This window comes from Crocodylus siamensis, chromosome 1 (assembly GCF_052110815.1).
Source record: "Crocodylus siamensis isolate JL-2025a chromosome 1, ASM5211081v1, whole genome shotgun sequence".
Taxonomy (NCBI): domain Eukaryota; kingdom Metazoa; phylum Chordata; order Crocodylia; family Crocodylidae; genus Crocodylus; species Crocodylus siamensis.
Window position 1 is genome coordinate 122399561 of NC_143395.1, and position 23752 is coordinate 122423312.

General features: G+C 42.1%; 1 protein-coding gene across 8 annotated transcripts in view; it reads left to right on the plus strand.

Annotated features, from left to right (window-relative positions):
* Positions 1-23752, plus strand: part of TIAM2 (TIAM Rac1 associated GEF 2) — a 272880-nt gene that overhangs the window by 164420 nt on the left and 84708 nt on the right. For 6 of the 8 annotated variants that reach the window (XM_090041639.1, XM_090041658.1, XM_090041651.1 and 3 more), the window contains 6 exons: positions 4467-4613; positions 8631-8693; positions 16403-16570; positions 19821-19925; positions 20852-20930; positions 23153-23245. In XM_090041639.1, the coding sequence (XP_089897765.1) occupies positions 4467-4613; positions 8631-8693; positions 16403-16570; positions 19821-19925; positions 20852-20930; positions 23153-23245 (655 nt within the window). The remainder of the gene's footprint in view (positions 1-4466; positions 4614-8630; positions 8694-16402; positions 16571-19820; positions 19926-20851; positions 20931-23152; positions 23246-23752) is intronic. The other 2 variants (XM_090041664.1, XM_090041670.1) reach the window with 2 other exon arrangements.

The following is a 23752-nucleotide window of genomic DNA, read 5'->3' on the forward strand; positions in this document are numbered from 1 at the left end:
CGGCTGACTTGAAGGTATCCGGCTTCTCAAGGTGTTCCTTCATGAGGTCAGCATTGATGGAGGGTAGGGGATCCCCCTCACCCAGATTTCCCTGTCCCATAGCAGGCATGGGCATCCCGTGTGACTGATGAAAGACTGACGCAAAGTACCTATTTAATAGGTTGGCTTTTTCCTGGGCGTCAGTTGTCAGTTGCCCCATCTGGTTTAGCAGGGGTCCAACATTGCCCTTGCTTTTCCTCTGGCTCCCCACATACCTGAAAAAGGACTTTTTGTTGTCCTTGATGCCTGAAGCTAGTTGGAGTTCAGTTGCAGCCTTGGCTTTCCTGGTTTGCTCCCTGCAGGACCGGACCAGCGCGGAGTAATCCTCCTTGGAGGTGAATCCCGTCCTCCATCCTTTGTAGGCTTTCCTTTTTAGCCACAGTAGGTCCGCTAGGTCTCTGGAGAGCCAGGGGGGCTGCTGTGCCTTCTTGCTGCCTTTCCTCCGTGTTGGAATAGATTTAGCTTGTGCACTGAGGATCGCTTCCTTGAGAAGCAACCACTCTTCTTGAACTCCCATCTCCCTGGGGTCATGGTCCCTGAGGGCCTGACCGACTAGCCTCTTGAGCTTGTCAAAGTCGGCTTTTCTGAAGTCAAGGACTTCTGTGTTGCTGACTGACTTGCCAGCTTTACAGCGGATGGTGAAGGTGATCAGCTTGTGGTCGCTGTCACCCAACTTCCCATCAATCACTAGGTCGCCGATTAGGTAATCCCCCGTAGCCAGTACCAGGTCAAGCAGCGCTTTGCCTCTCGTTGGCCCACAGACCTCTTGGGTCAGGTAGAGGTCATCCACGCATGAGAGAAAGCTTTGTGCCCACTCAGATTTAGCTAAGTGATCTTCCCACGAGATGTCCGGGTAATTGAAGTCACCCATGACAACCAAGGTCCTGGAGCAAGCGGCCTCAGTCAGTTCCTGGGCGAACTCCTGGTCCAGCTCAGGACTTTGAGTGGGAGGTCTGTAGTAGACTCCCACCGTTGTGTCCCCTGTGCCGTATTCCCCACGAATTTTTACCCAGAGGGTCTCTACCTGCCCATGCCGGTCGCCAACATCAGCTTGCAGGGACATGTAGCTTTCCTTCACATAGAGAGCTACACCCCCACCCCTTTTGTCAACACGATCCCTCCTGTACAGGGTATAGCCCTCTATACCCGTGGTCCAGTCATGGGTGGAGTCCCACCAGGTCTCCGTTATCCCAATGACATCATATTTCTTTGCACTGAGCAGGAGGACGAGCTCGTCCTGCTTGTTGGCCAGGCTCCTGGCATTAGTGTAGAGGCAGGCAAGTGTGCCCTTGGGGGCTCTTGCCTTGCCCACAGATTGTGCCAGGGCTGGGGCAGGGGTGAGCTCCCTTAAGTGCCCCCTTAAGTGCCTTGGTCCGCTGGCTTTGCAAGGGCCGTTCAGCGGGCCAGCAGGGGCAGTAGTCCCCCCATCCCCCAGCGGGCTTAGTTTAAAGCCCGGTGGAGCAGGTCAGCCAGCCTGGCTGAGAAGAGCCTCCTCCCCAGGGGAGAGAGGTGGAGGCCATCTCTTCCCAGCAGCTCGCTGCCTCTCTCTCCAAAGAGCGGGCTGTGGTCATGGAAGCCAAAGCCTTCCTGATAACACCAGCGCCGCAGTCTTTGGTTCACCGCGTGGATCCTCCTCTCCCTCCTCAGCCCATAGCCCGAGACTGGGAGGATCGAGGAAAACACCACCTGAGCTCCCAGACCCCTAAGCTCTGCTCCCAACTCCCTGTAGTGCCTCATGACCTGGCTGGGGGTGCTCCGAGCCGTGTCATTGGTGCCCACGTGAATAAGGAGCATGGGGTAGTGGTCTGTGGGCCAGAGGAGCTGCGGGATCCTCTCCGCAATGTCTCGGATGCGGGCCCCCGGGAAGCAGACTTCCCGGGCTAAGGGGTCGGGGCGGCAGATTGCCCCCTCAGTGCCCCGCAGGATGGAGTCTCCCACAACAAACACCTTACGCTTTGTCTTGGGGAGAGCGGGGCCAGTAGCTGCGGTCGAGCCTGCGTTGCCTGCGGGAGCTGGCAACTGCGTGGGCTCTGCTGGGGCTGCAAGAGGTGCGAACCTGTTGCTAAGCTCCAGCGGGGCAGCGGCCTTGGTGCGGCGGGCCTTGGGGCCCTTGACCACCTTGGTCCATGCCCCTGACTGGGCAGAGCGGGAGGTCCCAGAGTCCTCCTTAGTCGCGGAGGGAGACGGAGCTCTCCCCTGCGGCTCCCGGGGGAGAAGGCCTGGCAGTAGGAGTCTATCTCCTGTTCACAGTCCTTGATGGCACGCAGTCTCTGGACTGTGGCCTGGAGCTCCTCCAGCTGGCGCGCCAGAGACCCCAGTAGGGAGCAGACCCCGCAAGGGGAGGGGGCCATGCTCCTGGGCCCCAGAGCCTGAAAAAGGGACAGGCAGCCCCCGCAGCCAAGAGCCAGGGGCTCCGTCTGCGTGGAGCCCGGGACCATGGGCTCTGTCTGGGTGGCCATCTCTGAGGTGCCCAGTGGAGGGGCCGCAGAGCCCGAGGGGACCCTCGGGGTGCGGCGCGTGCCCATCTGTGTCATGCCTCTGGTAGGCTGGCTACGGCTGGGGCTGGCTATGGCTGGGGGGGGTCGCAGGCAGGGTCTCGTTCCCTCCCACGCCCTCCCCTGCGCGAACTCCGCGCTAACTCAAGCGCCTGTTTACGCAGCCTGTTCGCACGGCTCCGGTCGCGGGGCTCCCTGTGGGGCTGGGCCAAGTAGGGGCCTGGGCGGGGGCTTGACCCGGCCTGGCACCAGGCAGCGGCCTCCTCCCAGCAAGCGAGGAGTTAACCCCTTCCCACCAGGAGCCCGCTCACCTCCGGCTGTGCTGGGGGTCGGCAGGGGGCTCGGCGGCTGCTGAGGGGGTGTCTGGGGGGCTTCGGGGGAGCGGGGGTGCAGCGGGCTTCACCCGCACGTCTCTCACCGCTCCAGAGCCTACCTGAGTGTTTGGTTTTTTTGTTTTTGGTTTTTTTTTTTTCCCTTGACTGGTGGGCCCTTTTAAACTACGCGCATGCGCAGTGGGCCTGCCGTCGGGGAACGCTGGCTTCTCGGAAGAGTGTACACAGCATAATTCACTCTTACCCATGTATGTACCCTGACTCGGAAACCCACTACTTGACAAAGAAACTAGCCTGTTCCTTGGCTACAGATAATTTTCTTGCCCAGAGGCAGACCCTGGGACCCAGGAAGTCTCTGGCTATGCTGTTTCTTCTGCTGCAAATGTGATGACTCCAGAAATGCCTAGGCTCATTTCAGCTGTCATCTGAAAAACAATCAAGATTCTAGCCCTCTATTTGCAGAGATAGACTTCAAAATTGCTAGCTGAAGGTTTGCCACTGTGATTTTTCTTTTCTTGTTTTTTTTTATTAACCCTAAAATTCACAGGTCACCTTATAGTACCTAAATGACTTAAATTGGGGTGTGAGCTGAAGCCAGTATTTCCAAATCTGACTCTGGTGTTTGGTCCCCCAGTGCTGATCTGCTGACCTTAAGATGGCTTAAAAAGACCTAAGAAAAGTGCTGAGCACTTGCTATCGGTGGTCCCTCACCACAAACAGGGAGTTATCTAAAATCACATCACTTTTCAAAGTTGTTGCCTGGGTCTTTAAAGAACAATGAGATGGATCCACACCTCAGTTGGTGTGAATTGTCACTACCCTGTTGACTTCCGTGGAGCTATGACAGCTCACCCTAGCTGAAGGTTGGCCCCAGTCTTTTGAACTCTTTTAAAAAAATCCTAAGGCTGATCTCAGCAGGTAGGAGTTAGATCATGCTTGTTGTGTTATGTAATGGGAAGGAATTTTGAAGGTTCAATCTGGGGGCATAATTATCTCTCTTGGTATCCAGGTGGTTTGCAATATTACAACATGCTGGTATGTTTGAGACTTATGGGTTTTTGTCCTTGAAATTTCACATCAAAATCACTGCTCTTCTTTCTTTTTCATATTCTTTGCAGTAACTTTTACAACTGCTCAGCTGTGGTTCATCACAGTCATATAGACACATCTGAACTAGCTCTGGAACACATATAGTTTTGTTAGCACATGGCTCCACCTGTGATAGTTCTCAGAAGCAGTAATTGGTTTAGGTGGAGCACTGTATTAACATGGCTATGCTGGTTTTAGAACCTGAGCTGATATCTTTGCATGGTATTGTACTAGCATCTGGAGACATAATGCATCCCAAGCTAAAACAAGTGTCTCCTTATGGCATTATATAGTCACACCCTTATGACAGATTATTAGAGAGAAGAATATTGTATCACTGTCTTTCCTACCTGAACATAAAATAGATGACAACAAAGAAATATCTTCTAATACCAAAAGAAATAGTAGTAGAAACAGAAGATTTGATACCCTGATTGCTTCATATCGATCCCATGGTTCCTTTGTGGTTACCTTTGTTGTTTTTTGAATACCTGTATATGTGTTGAACTAGATCTGCTCCCGGGATGAGGCTGCTCTCAGGAAACGGACCCTATCTCTGTCACAGAGAGTACAAAGCAAGAAGGGATTGTTTTCATCACTCAAAGGGCTAGACACATTGGCAAGAAAGGGAAGAGAGAAACGGCCTTCAATAAACCAGGTAAATGCCAGATGTTGGGATCCAGGTACATTTAAATAAACCAGGTAAATGCCAGATGTTGGGATCCAGGTACGTTTAAAAGCATCAACGTTGCTGCTGCTGTCATCTTCATCATTGCCACATTGTGCAAGGCACTGTACAAAGGTAGAGTAGCAGACTGTTCCTGCCCAAGGAATTTGTAGTCTACATGGATTAGACAGCTCAGGGTGGGGAAGGGAACTGTTTTATAAATAACATTGTGGTAATTTCAGATTGCCAGGTGTAGGTTGTGGAATCAGCAAAATTTTGGCCCACTGGCTACCAGCGCATCATCAGTGCAGAACCAAAGGATTCACTTCTGGGTCTGAATTGCTTTCAAGCAAGCACAGACTCTTTGGAGCATGGCCTTTCCATTTGCTTTTTGTCCAGATAACACCTAGCACAGCCCCAGTCATCACTGGAGCTCCTAGGTAGGGTGGTGATGCAAACAAGTAATAGCGAATACTACTTGGTCTCCAGGGGGAAGCGGATATTTGGAGTAACCTCATAGGGTGTTTTTAAATGCTGTGTGGGGAGGGCACTTTAATTAGAATGACTCCAAGTGCCACAGCATCTTGTGTATCCGTGTCCCCGCATTTCAAAATGGCAGCGGGGTGCTTAACTAAAGCTTGTCAAATGAGCTTTAGTTAAAGTGCTCCAACCACCATTTTGAAGCATAGGGACACTGATGCACAAGATCTGGATGCTGGCTGCAGCGTGCTAATTAGCGTGCTCCCACAGTTTTGATTAGTCAAGTTTGCTCCAATGCACTGTAATTGCAGTGTATCAGATTAGCCTCCCTGCATATCTACAGGCACCTATAGACATGAAAAGCAGCATGGATGCTGCTACCAAAATGAGAAGGTTATCATGACATAGGAGGTCCAGATTTTCAGCTGGTGTAAAGCTATGCTAAACACCAGCTAAAAAACTAGCAAAGGTGTGTGGTGTTTTTGTTTTGTTTCTGGTTTTGTTTTTTTTATATCTTTTTTTCCTCTTTTTTGAGTCGGCATCAAAGGATGTGAGGAAGTACCCCCAAAAGCTTAGCCATTTGCATAGTCACTAAAAGAGAGAGAGAGAGAGAGATTAAATTATGAAACTATAGATAGAGATCACCTGCTAATGTTTCTGTAATTAATGGTTTGTCAGCATGTTCGATATAAATTCCATTTTACACAGGTTTATTACTCTGCCAGAAAAACAAAATGAAACATGAAGTAAAAGTTCAAGCCCAAATTCATTTGTTTTAAATATAATAAATGAGCAACCTCTGCATCTGGGGATACCAGGCTCATGCACGCATTTGGGACATTACCATATTGGTTGCTTTTTGTCATGCTTTTTGCCAAACAAAAATGCATGGGTCATTCATTAGGTCATGTTTAGTATTCCTGTTATTCCCTTGTCTTGTGGGGGGTTTTTTGTTTTTGTTTTTATTAACCCAAACTCCCTGATTTGGTGGTTGAAAATTGGCTGTTCTGAATGCATAGTAGTATGTTGTTTTCAGAGTATTTTAAACATGCCTATCCATATTCATGTCACAGCAGCCCCAGAATTGATGCAACAGATGTAATGTGGCGGACTTACATTTCTGGGCTTTCTGATCTAGTGCTTCATATGCTAAGTTGATAAATATTTATCTATGCAATAGACTGACATTATAGATTATTGGGTAAAGGTAAGGTGTTTTAGTAGATCAGTGATATACTTTTATGATGAAGGGGGATTCCCTCTGTACTTGCAGGCAAGGCTGTGAGGCCCAAACCTGATGGATCCCCTGAGTATCACAGGATATAGGACAGAGGGAGTGTCTGCATGCATCCCCACACTCTTCTCTCAGCTAAGCTGCTCCCCCTCTCTATCCAGATTCTGTACGTAACCATAACTTCACATGCTTCAGACTCTGGGAATAAGCCTCCCCTTGGATTCAGAGGATTGGGAGATTTGTCACTGGGACAGCTGAATTTTGCCCATTCTGCATAGAAGAAGGGCCACCTCTACATTGCACCTGGGGACAAAGGCTAGAGACTTCTTGCACTCCCTTTGCTGATGAGAATTAGAGCCATGGCCTGGAGCAGATTTGCTGTAAATAAGCATCAGTTTTCACCCACAAGCTGAGGGGTTTTTTTTTATTTTTTTGCCGTAAAAATAAGAACATATAAATACTACGTCTGACATGTCAGTAATTCTGTAACTCTGTTTTGTGTCTATAAAAGGAAAGAATTTAAGTGCATAGGCTGAAACTTTGACCCATTAACACTCATACAAGTTTCATAATGTCGTATAGCTAATATATATTTACTTTCTGGTCCCCATCCTACATTCCTTATGCACCCAGTAAAATCAGTGGGAATTTGGGTGGGTTAAGGAGAGAATGTAATTTTTTTACTCTGAATTTCCATGCTTTCTATGGATTTAATTAAGGGTTGTATGTCAAACTGGATGCAATTGTTTTTAAAACACCTTAACCTCAAGACCAGATAACACACTATTGAGCCTTTTGCTTTTATTTATCTTGAGTCCAAATTTATTTCATCTTATTAGCTCAGAGTGCCTACTAAGAGGATTTCCAGGGGACACTTAATTCAATGAGGTGACTAGGCTTTTTTTCCGACCTTATTTAGAAACTACTCAGATAGAGAAGCTGAACTCTAGCAGATGGGTGTTAGGCTCATGTTATTCCAAGCTTCTTACACAGTTATCCGTGTCTCTGATTCCAGCTGTTCCAAAATTGCCAACTGTATTGAAAGATAAAGAAAAAAAATAGATACTTTGAATACAGGATCTGGGAAAGGAATGTTATAAGCAGTGCTCCTTGTTTACATTTTCTAAACTGAGTCCTGTTTGAGACCACCAAGAGGAGAGAGGTGGTCTTGGTTGTCATATGGCTGTAGCTGACAATTGATAAAAGAATACAGAATTTTAAAACTCACTTTAATATTAAATGCTGATCTCCAGCCTGGTCAGATCCTTAGCTAGGATGTTTGATACCAAAAGAGGGCATGCAATTTACATCTGCCTTTTTAGGGGCAGGTAAGGGCATGATTGAATTAATTATACATGTCTGTCTTAGATATTTTTATGACCTTCATCACAGTAGTACCTAAATTTATGCATAAAGATTAATTGAATTATTTTTTAATATTCACAATATTTCTGTAAGTACATTACCCCTGTATTACAGATGTGGAACTTCAGCCTTAATTTCTTTAAGACCTCACTTCATCTGTAAAATTGAGATAATATGGAATTTCTTATTGGAACAATTTTTTTTCCAACCCTCTATCAACAAAGCTAGGTTTCTCCTGCTCCCATCACCCCCTTGTTCAGGTAGGGATAGGAAAAAAACATAAGCTTATCTGTTGGAAGAAACCATAATATCGTTTTAAGACCGTTTTAAATAATATGTTGATTCAAGGTATATAAGTTATTAGAGCCCAAAAGAGGGAATTAGTGACTGTAGTGTGTATTTATATATGTGTGTATCCTCACAAGAGATTTTCTTCAACTTGTAACTATTTAGGGAGCTTTTCTGCTGCCAGATATATTCTGTTAGTAAAACAGTAACATGTTGTAAAAATGATCTCTGCTTAAGCTGGTTTGTTGATGTATTTATATTTCCCTAGCTTTCATCTTTGTTTATGCAGATGAAATTTAGATTAGGTTCCAACATAGCTAAAATGTTACAAAAGATTTTAGGGGTGTAGGTTGTAGGCGTGTTGGTCTAAGGACATAGGCAGATGAGGTTCTTTGGGTAAATCTGATATCTTTTATTAGACCAACTCAGATATTTAGAAAAAATTCTTCTTCACAAGCTTTCTGTGCACAGACCAACTGCAGGTGCTTTCTCAACCTTACAAAGGGTGTTTGTGCCCAAAAGCTTTCATAAAAGATTTTTTTTCCAACTATTTGAGTTGGTCTAATAAAAGATATCAGATTTACCCAAAGAACCTTGTCTACAAAAGATTTTATTAATTTGTCTGAAATTTTTTTTATCAGATTTTTGATTCAACTGGAGGGCATGGATTTGCTGGCACTCAGAATGCAGGCAATTCTACAGAGGTAAGATAAGTGAAACTTTCTACTGAACTATCAGACTTGGTTTTAAATTTCCAGATTCAACTGAGACTCAAAAGCACATCTAATATTAGATGATGTAGTCATGATTTGGTTTAAAAATTTATAATGAAAAAACTCCAATCAGAAATTTTAAATGTGCAAGACAACCTTTTTTCTTAACTAAAACTCCCTATGCCATCCTGATCTCTACTGGTATATACCTATCTTTAGGTTTGTGTGAAAGAGAAGCAGTAAGGACTTTATCTGGGAACATCTTTTTTTGTAATGTAGCAAAACCTGGGCTGTTATTGGATTTTTATTTCCATTTGTTTCAGATAAGTGAGAGCCAAACTTTATTGGCTGTTTGATAGTTGTCAGATATGTTAAGAATTTCTAAAATATAGTACTGAATGTTGATAGATAGCATCAAGATGAGTTATAGCGCTTTCCATCTTTTTCTCCTGAGTCTGGTGCAGACATTATTTTCTATTTTAAAGATTGGATTGCTTCTGCATAGCTGTCCAGGCCTAGTAGGGTAGAATCAAATGTAAAAATCTGAGTAAGTGCCACTTAGTGACACTTACCCATGTGAAAGGAAGAGTAGAATTTCACCAGGACTTAAATATATAGCAAGGGAAATGCCAGACCTGCTGAAGAATGCCTTGTATTCAAAAGCTTGTCTAACTTTATCCCAACCATGCAGCTTCTTCAGTAAAAGATCACACCCACAAAAAAAATCTTTTTGTCCATAGCAGGAAAATACGGTTTTCTTTAGGTGTGATCCTGTTCCACTGTGCTCAAATACCTGAAAAAATGTTATGGTAAAAGATGTGATGGGCCTTCCTTCTCCTCATCACATTTTGCTACTTTAATTCAAAGGCTAAGTTGAAGGTACATTACAAAAGTAAGCACATGTAGTTGTTTTTCAAGGACTTGAGTAGGGTGGAATAGGATTGCACTAAAATAAGTAAGTGTCTGTTTAGGGTGAAGTTGCACATTATACCTGGACCATACTAAGGGCACTTAAAACACAGATGTATGCATGTTAAAGCTCATTAACTCATATGAAATGCCCTCTGAGCATCTGAGTTACTCCACTTCATGCGGAGGGTGGACTGTGGGCTGTGCTACTTAGATTGTGTTAGGGAAACTTCAGCCTGCTCTATGGAGATAAATGATCAATTTGCAATCCTCCAGCGTCCTATTGTGTGCTGTTCCCAGCCTTCTCCCCTCCCCTGAGCAAGTAGAGAGCCCAGGTGTCCTGGCTTCTTGCCACACCCCTGCTCATCAGCCCTTTAGTAGCAAGTCAGAGCTGTGCAGGCAAAAAATGGTTAGGGTTGCTCACAGCAGATTCTAGCTTTAACACCACTTAATGTTCCTCAGATTTAGTGTGGTCTAAGTATAATGTGTCACTTCACCTGTATTAGACACCTAATAGGTAGAATGGGTCCTTTATCTGATAAAGAAACTTTTAGCTAGTGTTAATGTGCTTAAAACCATAGGTGTAAAATGACTTATCTTTTCAAGCCCAAACTTGTTTGTTAGATGGCCAAATGAATATCAAATGTCATTCTTCCTAAATGACTGGATTCAAAAAGAAACTTGGTTAGGATAACTTCTCATAGGAAATATAGGTTAATGTGATGACTAGAACTTTACACAAATTGTCACCTGTTAACTGTGGGTAGGTTTCCACATTAAAATAAAATCCCAGTGGGATTGAAGGAAGAAACCTCCTATTGTTAGCATGCAGAACACCTGGAATGAATCATTTTTTGCCTGGATTTGTAGTGTGTAAGGAGAGGACCTCTCCATTCAAATGTGCTTTTGTGTGAGCAAGGCTTAGGACAAAGTCAACTGTCATAACTGAGGGAAACTTGTTGACAGCAGCCACCAGTCCTCATACAGTCTTTCCAAGGGACTCTGAGAGATGTGCCGCTACTTGGCCCCAGAATTCCATGGCTCCAATTTTTTTAGAGCTTACTTTTATTCCCTTAATTTCAATACTTTCCCTTTTTTCTTCCTTCTCTTCATTCCCTGTACCAGATCACCCCCTAATCTGGTTTAAAGTTTTAATCAGCTAAAAAGAAATTTTGCCACAAAACTATGCTCCTTAGATTAAATTTGTGTACCTAGTATTAGAAGAAGTAAAAATCTGCATTTAAAATATAACATTGCACTTAGAAATGATTAACTATAATGAAAAGTTGTAATGTATCTCTCCAGGCTAGATAACATTTGAGGCTTCATGAAGAAGGCTTATTAGCTCTCATTTTATGCTGTGCTTTCATGTCTTATGACCTATATGGTTTACTCATGATGGGAAAGTATTCATTTAGTGGCCAGTTAATAAAGAAATAGAAATATGTATCTCCATAAAATTACACAAAAGTTATACCACAGTGGCAGACTTTTCCCAGTATCAGTGCCTAACCCATTAGTGCTATTTTGTCTACAGCAAATTCTCTGTGTGTTCTTTGAAAAAATACTGCATTCTTTCAGCTGTTATAACTATTGCCTGTTACTTCCCATCCCATTATCTTAGCCATATACTTTCGAGGAGGGAGAATATTTAAAATCACCCGTCATCAAAATAAAATATTTAATTACATAGAATTTTTTAACCAAATCGTCCCCTACAAAGAAGCCAGAGAATTTCCTTCAGATTATGATCTTGGGTGTGGTGTGAGTTTCATCTCCTTTCCCACATCCTGCGTAAGGGACAGAAAGTGACAGAAACTGATTGCAACACATAGATTTGTTAGAAAAAATAACACAAGGTTCTGGCCCCTCAACCCAGAGAGAGATTTCATGAAATCCCTTTTGATGCTGTATTGCTTTATGTTTGCATGGCAGCATGAAACTATAATGCTGCTGAAGCTGCTGACTTCAGTTCCCAACCATCAAGACTGAAGTTTGCTGGGGAGGGGGAAGGGAAGGTTGCGCCAGTGTAGAGGGCTACTCTGAGTAAACGACTATTGATTGAGCAATTATGCGCAGAAAAATTTTAAATTATGCAAAATAATTGCATATATATTTTTTATGAATTAAACTAAGTATGACACTTTGAACCTTCTTTAGAAATATATGCAGGTATTTGTGTGTAGGGAGGTGTGGGGGGGGTGTAGGGGGGTTATGAAGGTGTGCAGCTGTATGGGCTTTGTGGATGTTGTGAAGGAGTGTGGGGTTATGTGTAGGGCTTGTGGGTGAGTGTGGGTATGGGAGTGTGTGGGGCTTGTGGGTGGGTGCAGGCTCCCCTGCCACATGCCACTCCCTCCCCCCCCCCCCATACACAGCCCTGCCTCTACATGCCCCCCCGCCCCCCCAGCACAGCCCCTGCTACTGGCAGGCCCTTGGGGCACTCCTGGCCACAGCAGGCAGAGCCCCTGGTGGCATGCTGCTCTGGTGCATCTTGGGAGCTGCATGTGTTGGCACAGAGCCAGCCCAGTTCAGCCTACTGGTAGGCACCTTCAGGCCAGACCATGCTGGCTCCATGCCAGCACATGGTGCTTGTAGCACTGCAGGCAGGAACCACATGTAGCTGCAGGCACTTGGCTATAGCTGTGCATCACTGGGGCTCTGCCTGCCCTGGCCAGGAACATCCCAGTGGCCTGCCATTGGCTGCTGCCACAAGCTGCAGAGCCTGTGCACCATGAGATGAGGGCATGTGACAGGGGGGTCTGCACCCACTCCACTCTTTTGCATGCAGGTGCTCCCCTTTCCACTTACCAGCTACACCCTGTGGAATTATGCAATATTTTACGATTATGTGTAGTCATATGTTTTACACGCAAAATGACACAGGTGCATAATTTCCTGGGGTGTAACTGATTCACATCAACAGTATCTCATGCAGATGAGCAATCTCTGGCTGGAAGGAGAATGTTGGATGTCCTCAAGCTGTACAACAGCTGTCCTGCTCCCCCACAGACAGAACCTGAACCATGCTGAGCACCTATGAAGGGTTTTTGGAGATGTTACAGAAACAGGAAAATCTATAGCCCTTCTCTGCCATTTCATACCCCATTTGCTGGGTCTGGGTCCTTTACTGCTGCAGAAGGAGACAATTAATCCAAGTCCTTTGGCTAAATTGTTAGGCAGGGGAAGGGGGATTGTTTGGTTTTAAGAAGGTTAACTATAGCTTCTGCTTTTTTTTTTTTAACACGTTCCCAGCATTCTGATGAATCATGCAATGGTTCGGAACTGATTCATTATAACTCTCCAAACCGTTATGATTGGAATCAGCCCAGTTTCATTAGCCGGTTAAAAACAAAATACAAAACCCAAAATGGAATCATACTCTTTATAAGATGCTATCAAATAAAATTAATACCAGTAGTAGAGTACATTTTTCTAACATATTGCTTGCAAAGGTTATGTCAACAAACAGACAAAGGCCAGGGAAATAATGAAGTAACCACCTGGTTCTCAAGCAACACATGGCACAATGTGTGACAGTGCACATGTCCTGGCGTGTGTTGCTGGAAATTTGGATGGGTTGTTATAACTTAATGTGGCAATGAATGAATGAACTATTGTAGTATTAGTCATTGCAGTCATAACAGAAAAAATCACTCAGTGTCAGAATTTCTGAGGTGGAAAATGTGGATGAAGCAATGGCATCTTGACCGCAGCTAAGGAATATATTCTAATTTAATAAGAAAGACTTAACAAAAACTGAGCAATGCCTATGTTTGGTCATCAGTGTTCACAGCAAACATGATTTTGAATCCATAACTTGTTACACTGATTTAAAAAAACCTTCCAAGTTATGTAATTAAAGGGGTAAAGAGGGTGATACCTATAAAGTCTGTTTTCCTCCATTTTACTCTCTTACTGTTTTGTATCCTAGCACTCAATGCATGCAGAATATTTATAATGAAAAAATTAAAGGGCTGCTGTTGACTTCTTGTTAATAGTCCACTTGGAATTGCTAGAGGCATCTCCTCAGTTAACATACCATGTTACTTCTATTTTCACTCCAGGAAGTACATTGAAAATTATTGGTTTGACACGTTATATCAGGACTGTTAACTTTTACAGTTCATCTTTTTTGCTTAACTTCGGTTCTGTTATTTGTACATTGAAAGGAACTTATAGCTGACTCCCAGCTTCTTGATTCCTGGTGCTTTCTGATACATGCACTGTTTTATAGGAGTTGTCCTATAATATTGCAGCTGTTCCATAGTAGAGGTGTACAGCCACTGGCCTGTAAGGTCACATTTGGCCTATGGAGCCATGTCCTCTGAACTGAGGGGCTCCCTAAGGGTCCAGAAATCTGGCAGTGGAGGTGCAATAGCAATTAACGCTGACACTTCTCCCCCTGCTGCTAAATTTCCAAGCTCCACATAGCTGGATCAGCCCTACATAGAGGGATCTGGCCCATTCCTGTGCAGCTGAATCAAGCACAGGATTGAGCCCACAAACTGGTTCCAGTCTATGGACCAACCTGGCAATGGTCATTTAACCATTTGCTTCAATAATATGACTCATGTAGTTTAAAACGGGCTGTTACTGTAGGATGACCATAATGGAGAGATGACAATTTATGCCAACCCATGAGTCTACTCCGTAACATCGTATTCTATATAGTAGATAACTATTATGAATGTTTGATTTTTTTTCAAATGACTTCAACTCAGTACTGTACCATGCTCAAAAATCGTATGTTAAAAACATTGTTCCTTATAACATTATTATTGCAGTTCCAAATGTCTAATTTGGCTGCCCCCCTCCCCTCCCCCCGCATTCATGGATAATGTGGTAATTACAGTAGTTTGGCTGTTTGAGATTATCATTTTCACTGTCATGTTTATCATTCAGAAAAACAAAATAATAACAGTTATGCTGTTTCTCTTAGTCAAGTGTCCTCAGTATGTCTGGTGCTATGCCAGCAGAGAAGGAAATACAATCTTTGACCAAAACAGATTCAGTATAAGCCTTCTTTTCTAGTGCTCAATATAGTCCTGTCCTGGGGTTGCATTGCCCCATGGGTGCACCAGGAAGAATTAAATCTGAGGGTTTCCAAGCGTGCAGAGTAAGTGTACTTCTACACCTTTCCTGCAGATATGGACAACTTTTCTAGCTGATGAGAAAGACGTATGCCTACTTTTAGCCCTCCTGCTTTGAGGTTGCCATGGAAAAATTGTGCATTTATGTATTCTAGGTTTAAGCTGTTTTTAGCTGGGTCTCTTTCCTTATACCCTTACTTATCCTCTCTTATGGACATTTACATGGCCCAGCCACAGTGTGGCCAGGAATTCAAATGTCTAATAGCTGGAAAAGTGCTAGTGCAGCTATATGTGTTTTCTTTTCTGCCTCATTAGTTCATTTTGAACTTTCAAGAAAAAATGCAAGCCAGAAGAAGGTGCATCAAGACAGGAAAGAGAATAATAGAGAAACAATATTTAAAAGAATACCTTGCCCCAATCCCTTGTATATGTTTACACAGAGTGGTTTTTGTCATGCTTTATTGTCCACAACGAAATGGATACAATTCATCAGATGCATTTCATGTTTGATGTTGGACCAAACTTGAATTAGAAACTAGGTAATGACAGATTAAATACTCTACACTAGTTACCAAACAATACAATACTGTAGAGTAGGTAGAGTTAGGAATATTTTATTTCCATTCATTACCTTCTTACGTTGTTTCAGTGGCGTTCTTTGCTCCACAGTGCTCTCTGCTGGGAGATTTACCATCTTATCCTTTCTTATTAGCAATATAGTAGTCCAGTAATATCTTTTTTGTATGAATTGTTTGATTAACCACTTACTTAACTGTTTAATCCTGTTTAGGTCTTATTTCTATTTGATTGCATATAGATGTGTATGTCTCTCTACATTAAATTAAATTACTGTAGATGCAGGAGATTGGATTACATGACTTCAGTCGTATCACACTTTCTCAAGAGGAAGCCTGGACTCAAGTCCTTGATAACAGAACAGGGGTATCAAACTCATCTGGCCGCTGGGCCAGATTGGGCCCATGGATCTCCTTCCTCCCCCAGCATACCTGATCCATATCTGCTCCAGGACTGCTCTGGGACCCGGGACCCACACTACGTAGGGCACGGAATGGCAGCCACACTGCCCATGGTGGCCAACCCAGCAGCTCTGGGACTACTGAATACAGCACCTGTTCCAGCTAGTCCAGGACCTGTGCTTCACACAGCGACTGGGAGTGACATATCCCAGACCAGTGGGAGTGGGCACTTTGTGTGGTACACATGCACGTGGTGTTGAATAGTCCACCTGGGGCAGCCACTGTTTAAGGCGTGGTTGTCACTGACTAGACAGTACCACACAGCACTGATTTGAGCTGCTCTGGGATCCATGCCATATGCAGCGTGGCTCCCAGACCACCTGGAACAGCTACTGGATCTAGGATGCTAGGGGAGGGGAAGGGAGAAGAGGATGGGGTCCATGGGCCTGAACCAGCCCACAAATTGGCTCCATGCCATGGGCACATGCCATATCTGATCAGACCCAGGGGCAGCACAAGGGGCTGGATGGCAGGGCACTGCAGGGAGGATCCGGCCTGCGGGCCATACATTTGACATCCCTGGTACAGAAGAACCGGTGTAGAAATTTTGTTCTTGTACTGTTTTTAAATATAGGTACCATACACCCTGGTAGCAGACCTACAGTAATGTATTATTGAGATTGGTATATCTTTACATGCTGTAAATTTCCCCCTTTATTTTCAGCAGCAAGTCAATGAACTTCTGAATGTTTACTGTTCAGCACCAGAGAATGGCCAAAAGGAAAGCACGTGGGAAATCCAGACGTATGTTCACTTCTCAGATAGCCAAGGAGTCACATTAACTCTCAAGCCAGAACACAGGGTGGAAGATGTTTTGTCTATGGCCTGCAAGGTATGGAGCTTTCACACCTGAAAGCATCTGGCTAATAATAGTAGGCTTTAAAAGGGCTACAGTATACACATGGTATATCAGTTATTTTAATGTTGTAATCAAGTATCTAAGCCAGTATCTGAGTCCCAGTGTCTGTGTATACACCTCAGCTTTTCCTATAGTCCTACTATGTGCACAGTAGAACTGAGGCAGGAATGCTTGGGGGAGCCTTTTAAGCCCTGATGCCCAAGCTAATTTGTAGCCAGAGTCTGTTGAAGGAGCAATGATAATCTCTAACCATGAGAGCTCTTGATCTGTGTCCTATCCCCTTCACATCAGGGTCATTACAACCAAGAGAATCCCTGATTCATACGAGAAGCTATAGAGGGAGGATGGTGATTAGTCAAGTTATTTCAGTGTCATAATGGCCCCACTATGAGCTAAGGTAAACTGTTTGCCTGGAGTTGTATTCTGTAATGTGTGTAAACTTAATTAAAACCCAAATTTTCTCAAATAGAAATACTTAAGATTTAATTCCATTCTAACTCATAGAAAGGTGAGAAATCCATTAAAATTATTCTGTTAGGATTGTAACAAAGAAAAAACTGAAACTTGTGTGAATTTCTGAAAGGGTCACGTTTTTAAATTAGGTCACAGGATGACTTGGATCATACAAAATTCAATAGCTACACAAAAAGTCAATGTTGTGAATGAGGGGAGAGGATATGCTGTAATTTTCATATTGAAAAAACCGAATCATTGTTTTTGGGCAGAATGAAACAGAGTCATGAGCAGCACCTCCTTAACACTAAAAATAGCTTAGGAGTGTCTGATGCCAACAAGACTGAATGTGAATGAATTTATGAATCAACCTATTTTCAAAATTTGTAGTCGAGAATAAAAAAAATTGGGAAACATTAAACATCAGTTTAAGTCATGTTATTTGACAAATGCCATGTCATGTTTACCTTACCCCCAACCCCTGCCCAATAGAAATCAAACAAACAAACAATCTCTATCACTCAAGCAACCGTTGTTTGGCATAGACCAGTGTGAAATTCTAAGGGCACTGATTTACTTAGTCAAAATTTAAGAGTTTCAGAACTTCTGATAGAGGAATGGTTACAACATAACTGCTTTCTGTATGTAGTAACATCTTAGGAAACAAATAATGATAACAGTATTTTTTTTTTTTAAATGGCATTATCTCTTTTTTCTAAGTCAGGGCAAGGGCAATGCTTTAGTTAAGTAACAATGCATTGAATATAACTTTAATAAAAAAATCTTTTTCACATTAATCCTTGTTCCTACTGGATCATGAAGAAGTAATTTAATTTAGTATCTGGTTTGCAGCTATACCACTTGCAAAAAGGAAATAAATGAAGAATGTCATATAAGATTTTGGTTGACCACCAGGTGGTATGATAGAGCTGAAACTTTTGGAAATGAATAGCTACTGTAAAAGAAAGGAGTTCTGCTAATAATAGGGTACAGGTCTTAAATGAAATGATGAGTTCAATTACTTGCCACCCTGAGTATGTTCTTCTAAAATATCTGTCAGCTGTAAACACCCCCCACCCTTTCCCCTCAGACTTTTTTGTTAGGTCTGTCACCTGAAATGTTTGCTAGTAAGGCACCAATTGTGAGGGAGGTTTTCCTTCAATTTGAAACATTTTCCCCCCTCTTCTGTGTGTACAGCTTTTCATAGACATTATCTAATGATGACTCCTTTCTCTTGCATCTTTCCTAGTTCTTTTCTGTCTTACATTTCCATTCTGCTTTTGGAAAAATAAATCTTGGATTGGCAACTGTTTGACTGCAGCAGTAGTTTGACACCATGTTGTCTCCACCCCAGGGTTCCTCTACTCATCCCCATACCCTGATGCCCTGTTCCCTTTGTCCTGGCATGGACCCCTACCTACCTCCTCTTTCCCCCTACCCGGCCTGCAGCTGTATCCTGACTGCACTACCTCCCTCCTTATAGCTGCAAGGTGAGTAGCTGTTAGAGAAGGGGTGGCCAGAGGGACGTAGCTCCAGTATACAACTGGGGATAGGGCTATGCTCATGTGAGCCACAAAGCCCTGATGAGAACTCAGGCAGCTGCACTCCTGCTCGGACACCAGGTGGTACTGTTCTGCACTGTCTGTGCATTCAAGTTCTATGTTTCTTAGTTTTTATGGATGGCTCCATTTTTTTAATGGACTTTATGGACAAGAATTTTTTGCCCTATTTTTTTTGTGGACTGTCTTTAAATTTATGGGCAGTTGGCAACCCTGGTATGTAAGAATAAAGTCAGATATTTTATTTCTTCATCCATATTTTAAGGGTTTTATGCTTTTCTTATTTATAATCTGCATGCATTCTGAGATTTAGAAGGCATGTACACAAAGAGATTATGTACCTTAATAAAATAATTTACAGCAAAATCCATATAATACCAATAAATTCAATTACACATAATGGAATATTTAAATATTTCTTCTCAGTAGATTTAGGTTTCACAAGCTTCAAAGGTCTGTTAAACCAAGGTGAAATAACTTTAATGGGTACACAGCCTTCTCCTATTTTGAATTGTTGCTCTATTAATATTTTAAAATGAAAGATTTGTTGAAGCGGGCACAGTAGGATACTGAATCTGAGAGACAGATTCCCTAGGGGCTCCTGTCTCTTAGGTCACCATCTTTAGAGAATATTTCCATTTCCCTCTGACTTTCCTCTCAGATATTAGGCTTTCATTTTGACTGCATATGGTGAAAAGTGGGTGTTGCTCCCTCATTGCAGTTGAAACTTGGCTTTAAAAAAATACAATAAAAGCTACCCCATAGGGAACCCTTCCTCTTCTAATAGCCTGCCTCTGTATATGCATTTTCTATATCAAAAGTTCAAGGTGCTGAGCAGAACAGTGTTATATAGAAGAGCTGCATAAAAAGGTGGATGGATGTCTGTGCGATTTTTCATAAGGGCGGAACTGGGTCATAAATTGGTTTGAAAACTCATAATTATTTATAGATAGTCTAATAGCCAAGGCATCATGTTTATACAAGGTTTTTATTAGTACCCTTACAAGAAAATGAAGATCATGTTAACATGAACTAGAATCTTACCATCTAGGCAATGCAACTAGTTTTATCTATACCCCAAATCAGTTATGACTTCTTCAAGATTGTCTTTTTAATAACATCTAAAGACTTAGTATGTGTGTGGCTTCTTTATCTTTTGGGAGTCCATAACTATATCATAAATTCCAAAAACATATTTTTTCATCCTGTAGATGAAGCACCTGGAGCCAAGTTGCTATGGTCTACAACTTAGAAGACTGATAGATGAAAATATTGAATACTGTGTTCCTGAAGCTTATGAATACATGCAAGACCAGGCAAGTTGGATCCAATGTAGATTAAAAAATTCTTACTATTTGTAGCTACATTTAAATTATACCCTAAATATATGTATGATTTACATTAAAGATGAGGATTTTTTTGGATTTGACCAGTTACCTGGACTGTATTCTGCCACACCTATTCATAGTAAACTACAGTCACCCCCTGCAGAGATAATTTGATTGCCTCACATGATCTAAGTCTATCAGAAGCACTGTTTTGTAGACTTTTAACAGGACTTGTACTGCATGGGTCTGGTACTAGATTTTTTGCACAAGCATTTGGATTTAACTAAATATCATATTTTTTTCCACACAACATGCCCCTGAATAAGATGCATATCTTGTTTTTGAAAGGCACAATGAAGAAATAAGAAGGTCTCTCCTTGCAAATACCAATAAGTATGATATATTCCCCAGGAAGATACTGGCAGTTACAGTGGGGTGGGGTGGGGTGGGGAGGGGAGGGTCCAAAAATTGTAGGTGCTTTGTTAACCCCCTAGTTACAAGGATGTCATAGGTGTGGCAGCTGAACTGAGTCAGCAGCACCTGCCAAGTCAGCTGAGAGCCTGATCTCTAGTCAGAAGCAGCATCTGTGGAGTCAGCTGAGGGCCCACCTTGCTGATTCAGTAGGAGCCTCTGTATTTTTCAATTAAAAAGGTACATATTATAGGTGATAAAATACAGAAATACTTTACTGCATAGAAAGTACAGTAATTCTTTACTGTATAGTTAGTCCCACTATTTCAGTGATATTCCTAGAAAAACACATTCTTTACTATGAGTAAAGGTGAAAAAAATTGCCTTTGAGTGGATTATTTCATAAAACAGCTCTAAGTTTTTCTGTAAAATAATCACTGACGTTTTGAAGCTTTTGCAGTCCTACAGGGTCATACTGTAACAACATGTTTTCTCTCTAACAGATATACGATGAAATAGAGCTATTTCCATTAAGTGTTTATCATGTGAATCTTACAAAGATTGAGAATATAAATGATTTTGGTAAGCCTAATTTAAAATCCTTTCCATTTTTTTTGTCTTTTATTTTCCTATTCTTTTTCAGTGTTTTTTTTTTTTTCAGGAGCTTTCTGTTTCTTAATATCTTTTGTTCTACAATAGATGGCTCAACATTTTGAGTCTGGCAAATGCACAAATTAGCACTGTAAGGAAGGTTGAAGACTTACTCTTCATTTTATGTGGACCATTATATTTTTTGATTCCTCCTGGAAGAACAGATGAAAGACTTCTACTTGTTACTACACAGAGCAGCCTATTAGGCATTTTAAATAGTCAGAGAACAACTTACTCTTTCTGAACTAAATAAAATCAGCCAGCCCCCTCTTTAAAGACCAAGTTCTGTTTTGTCACTAAAATCTTTGTTGAATCCATGCCAGTCAACTGTCACTTGATAGATATTTTAACTGGCCTGTTAGCACCTAAGAGTATCCATGTGTTTGTTCACTGTGAAAAGAAAAAAAAATAAGTGAGCAAAGCCCTAAAGAAAAAAAGATAGCAAGATAATGATGCTATAGGAGAGAAAAAAGGAAATTGCATTCACTTGCAGCAAAGTCAGTGAGAGTCTTTTCATTGATTTAAATGAGAGTTGGATTTCACCCCTTGGTTTGTAGTCTCCTTCAGGTCAGGTGCTGTTTCTCTTTCTAACTTTCTGTCTTCCTCTGTCTTCCCTAAATAAACAATAGTTCAAATCTTGCAGTCCTTGCTCAAAGTGATACTCCCAACCACTTGGTAATTTTGCCTCGGCAAGGATTACATAATTTAGCCCAAGGAGGGGTTTAAAGGTAAAGACAAAAGATGAGCAGGTTTATCTACACGTGCTTAACTGCACAGTAGACTAATTTGCTTCAATGTAATGGATCACAGTCTACACATGTGATGTCATCAGACTTCAGCAAACTAATTTTTGCTGCCATAAAATAGTTCTGTTGGGGACAGTGCTACCTTATGGTGGTGAAAATAACTGCGCCTAAATGCATGTGTAAATGCTGACCTGATTATACACTGTGCCCCAGCCAGCCCATCTGCCACCTGACGCCTGGATCTGGACCCCCAAGCTGACTCTCTGGGCCCCCTGCCAGCCTGGGGCAGCTCTACCCGGGCTCCAACTGCAGCAGTCCTGGGCACAGTGTTGTCTACATATGCGCCCTGAACCTTTAGCAGTTTGAACATCTGTGTGTGTCATTAAGGTACCATGATAAACTCTTGTTCATGCTACACCGGACTTTGACATGTCACCTTAATGGCACTTGTAGATGCACCAGGTATGTACTAAGAGGAGAGCAAATAGTACAGGGGAAAAAAGGAAAGGAAAGGAAAAAGAAGAACTAGGCAAATGAAATATGAACTATAGCATGGGTTCATATGAGTGAACCTGCAACATTTTTAGTTGCCCATTTGTCAAGCATGGCTTTGACCTTCTTGAACATGTTCACCTTGGTTTCTAAAGAGGTTTGCTAGTTATCTTGAATTCAGCTTCCATTTTTTGTGTTTTCTGAGACCATAAACATATTTTGAAAGGAATACAATAGAATTTTCCCAACTTCACTGAAAGAAAAATTAATTTCCCTTTCTGCTTACTTTTAAACCTATCTACCCTTTTAGTTTATCTTTTTCAGCAATAGGAAGGGAGTAGCTGTTGAGAATCATCACTTTAGACAAGGATTTCTTGGGCTTTTTCAGTATTGATCATAATGAGATTGGCATCCATCATAATGAGGGCTTGCTCTAAATATATTGCCTATATACACATAGATTTATTCATATACAAAAATGAGACCTTCAGGCACCTTTTGCTCTCATTTTCCCACAACAATGGTACAAAAACCTTACAACTTTCATCTCGGTATTTTGTAGTTCTAGTTATCTGTATTATAGAAATGGGGTTGATGTTTCCCCATCTAAAATAATCTAATTAAACCTTTATAGTGCATAGTGGTGATTTTTCCATAGTAAAAAGTTTTGTCATCTCATTCTTAGTAAATAGTGAAATTAGTTAATTTAAGAACACTTCTTTCAAGAATTTGTCTCAGCACATGTATGTACTTATTGGCAGTAAGAAGTGTCAACTCTGATTATGTAGATTCAATCTACTGAACGTGCAAAACTAAATGAGAAATGCATGATATTAACATAATTCTCTTGGTCCTTGTTTTGAAAAGACTAACAGTTTTGAAGGTAAAGCTCTTTTTTGTTTGTTTTCACTTCAGGTTTTGCAGTCACAGCTCAAGTTGACGAAAACCAACATCTGACTCGTATATTCATAAGCAACGTCCTCCCAGATGGACTGGCTTACAGGGAAGGTTTGTATCATACATGTATTAAACAAACTTCCATTAAATAACAGAACTCTAAGAGACCTTAAGTATCGTTTGTAAATGGCTCTATGTTTCTGCTGTCTTTTGTTTCCTTTTTTGAATACCCTGGAGGTATAAAATGTTATAAAAGATATTTTACATGAAGTGGCTAAGGGAGAGATGAACTAGAGATGAAGTGAGGAGATTTCTTGTTTGCACCTGAATGAAATTTTTCTCCCAACATTCAGAACAGGTAACTTGGCAAAACCTAGGAATTGGCATAGGAGTAGAATGCAGAAATTCTCCACACTGGGGTATAGGCAGCTATAAAATTGCCTGTAACAAATGATACCAGTATAAGCTGTTATGATGCCACTGTTGCATCTGGACGATTTTGTGGCAATTCAGCTGCATCAAATCACTGCAACTTTAACCTTATTTTATTCAAGGTCAATATTAAGGTGACTAGGTTTAAATAACAGCTAGATCAGGGTGGGCAAAATGCAGCCCGGG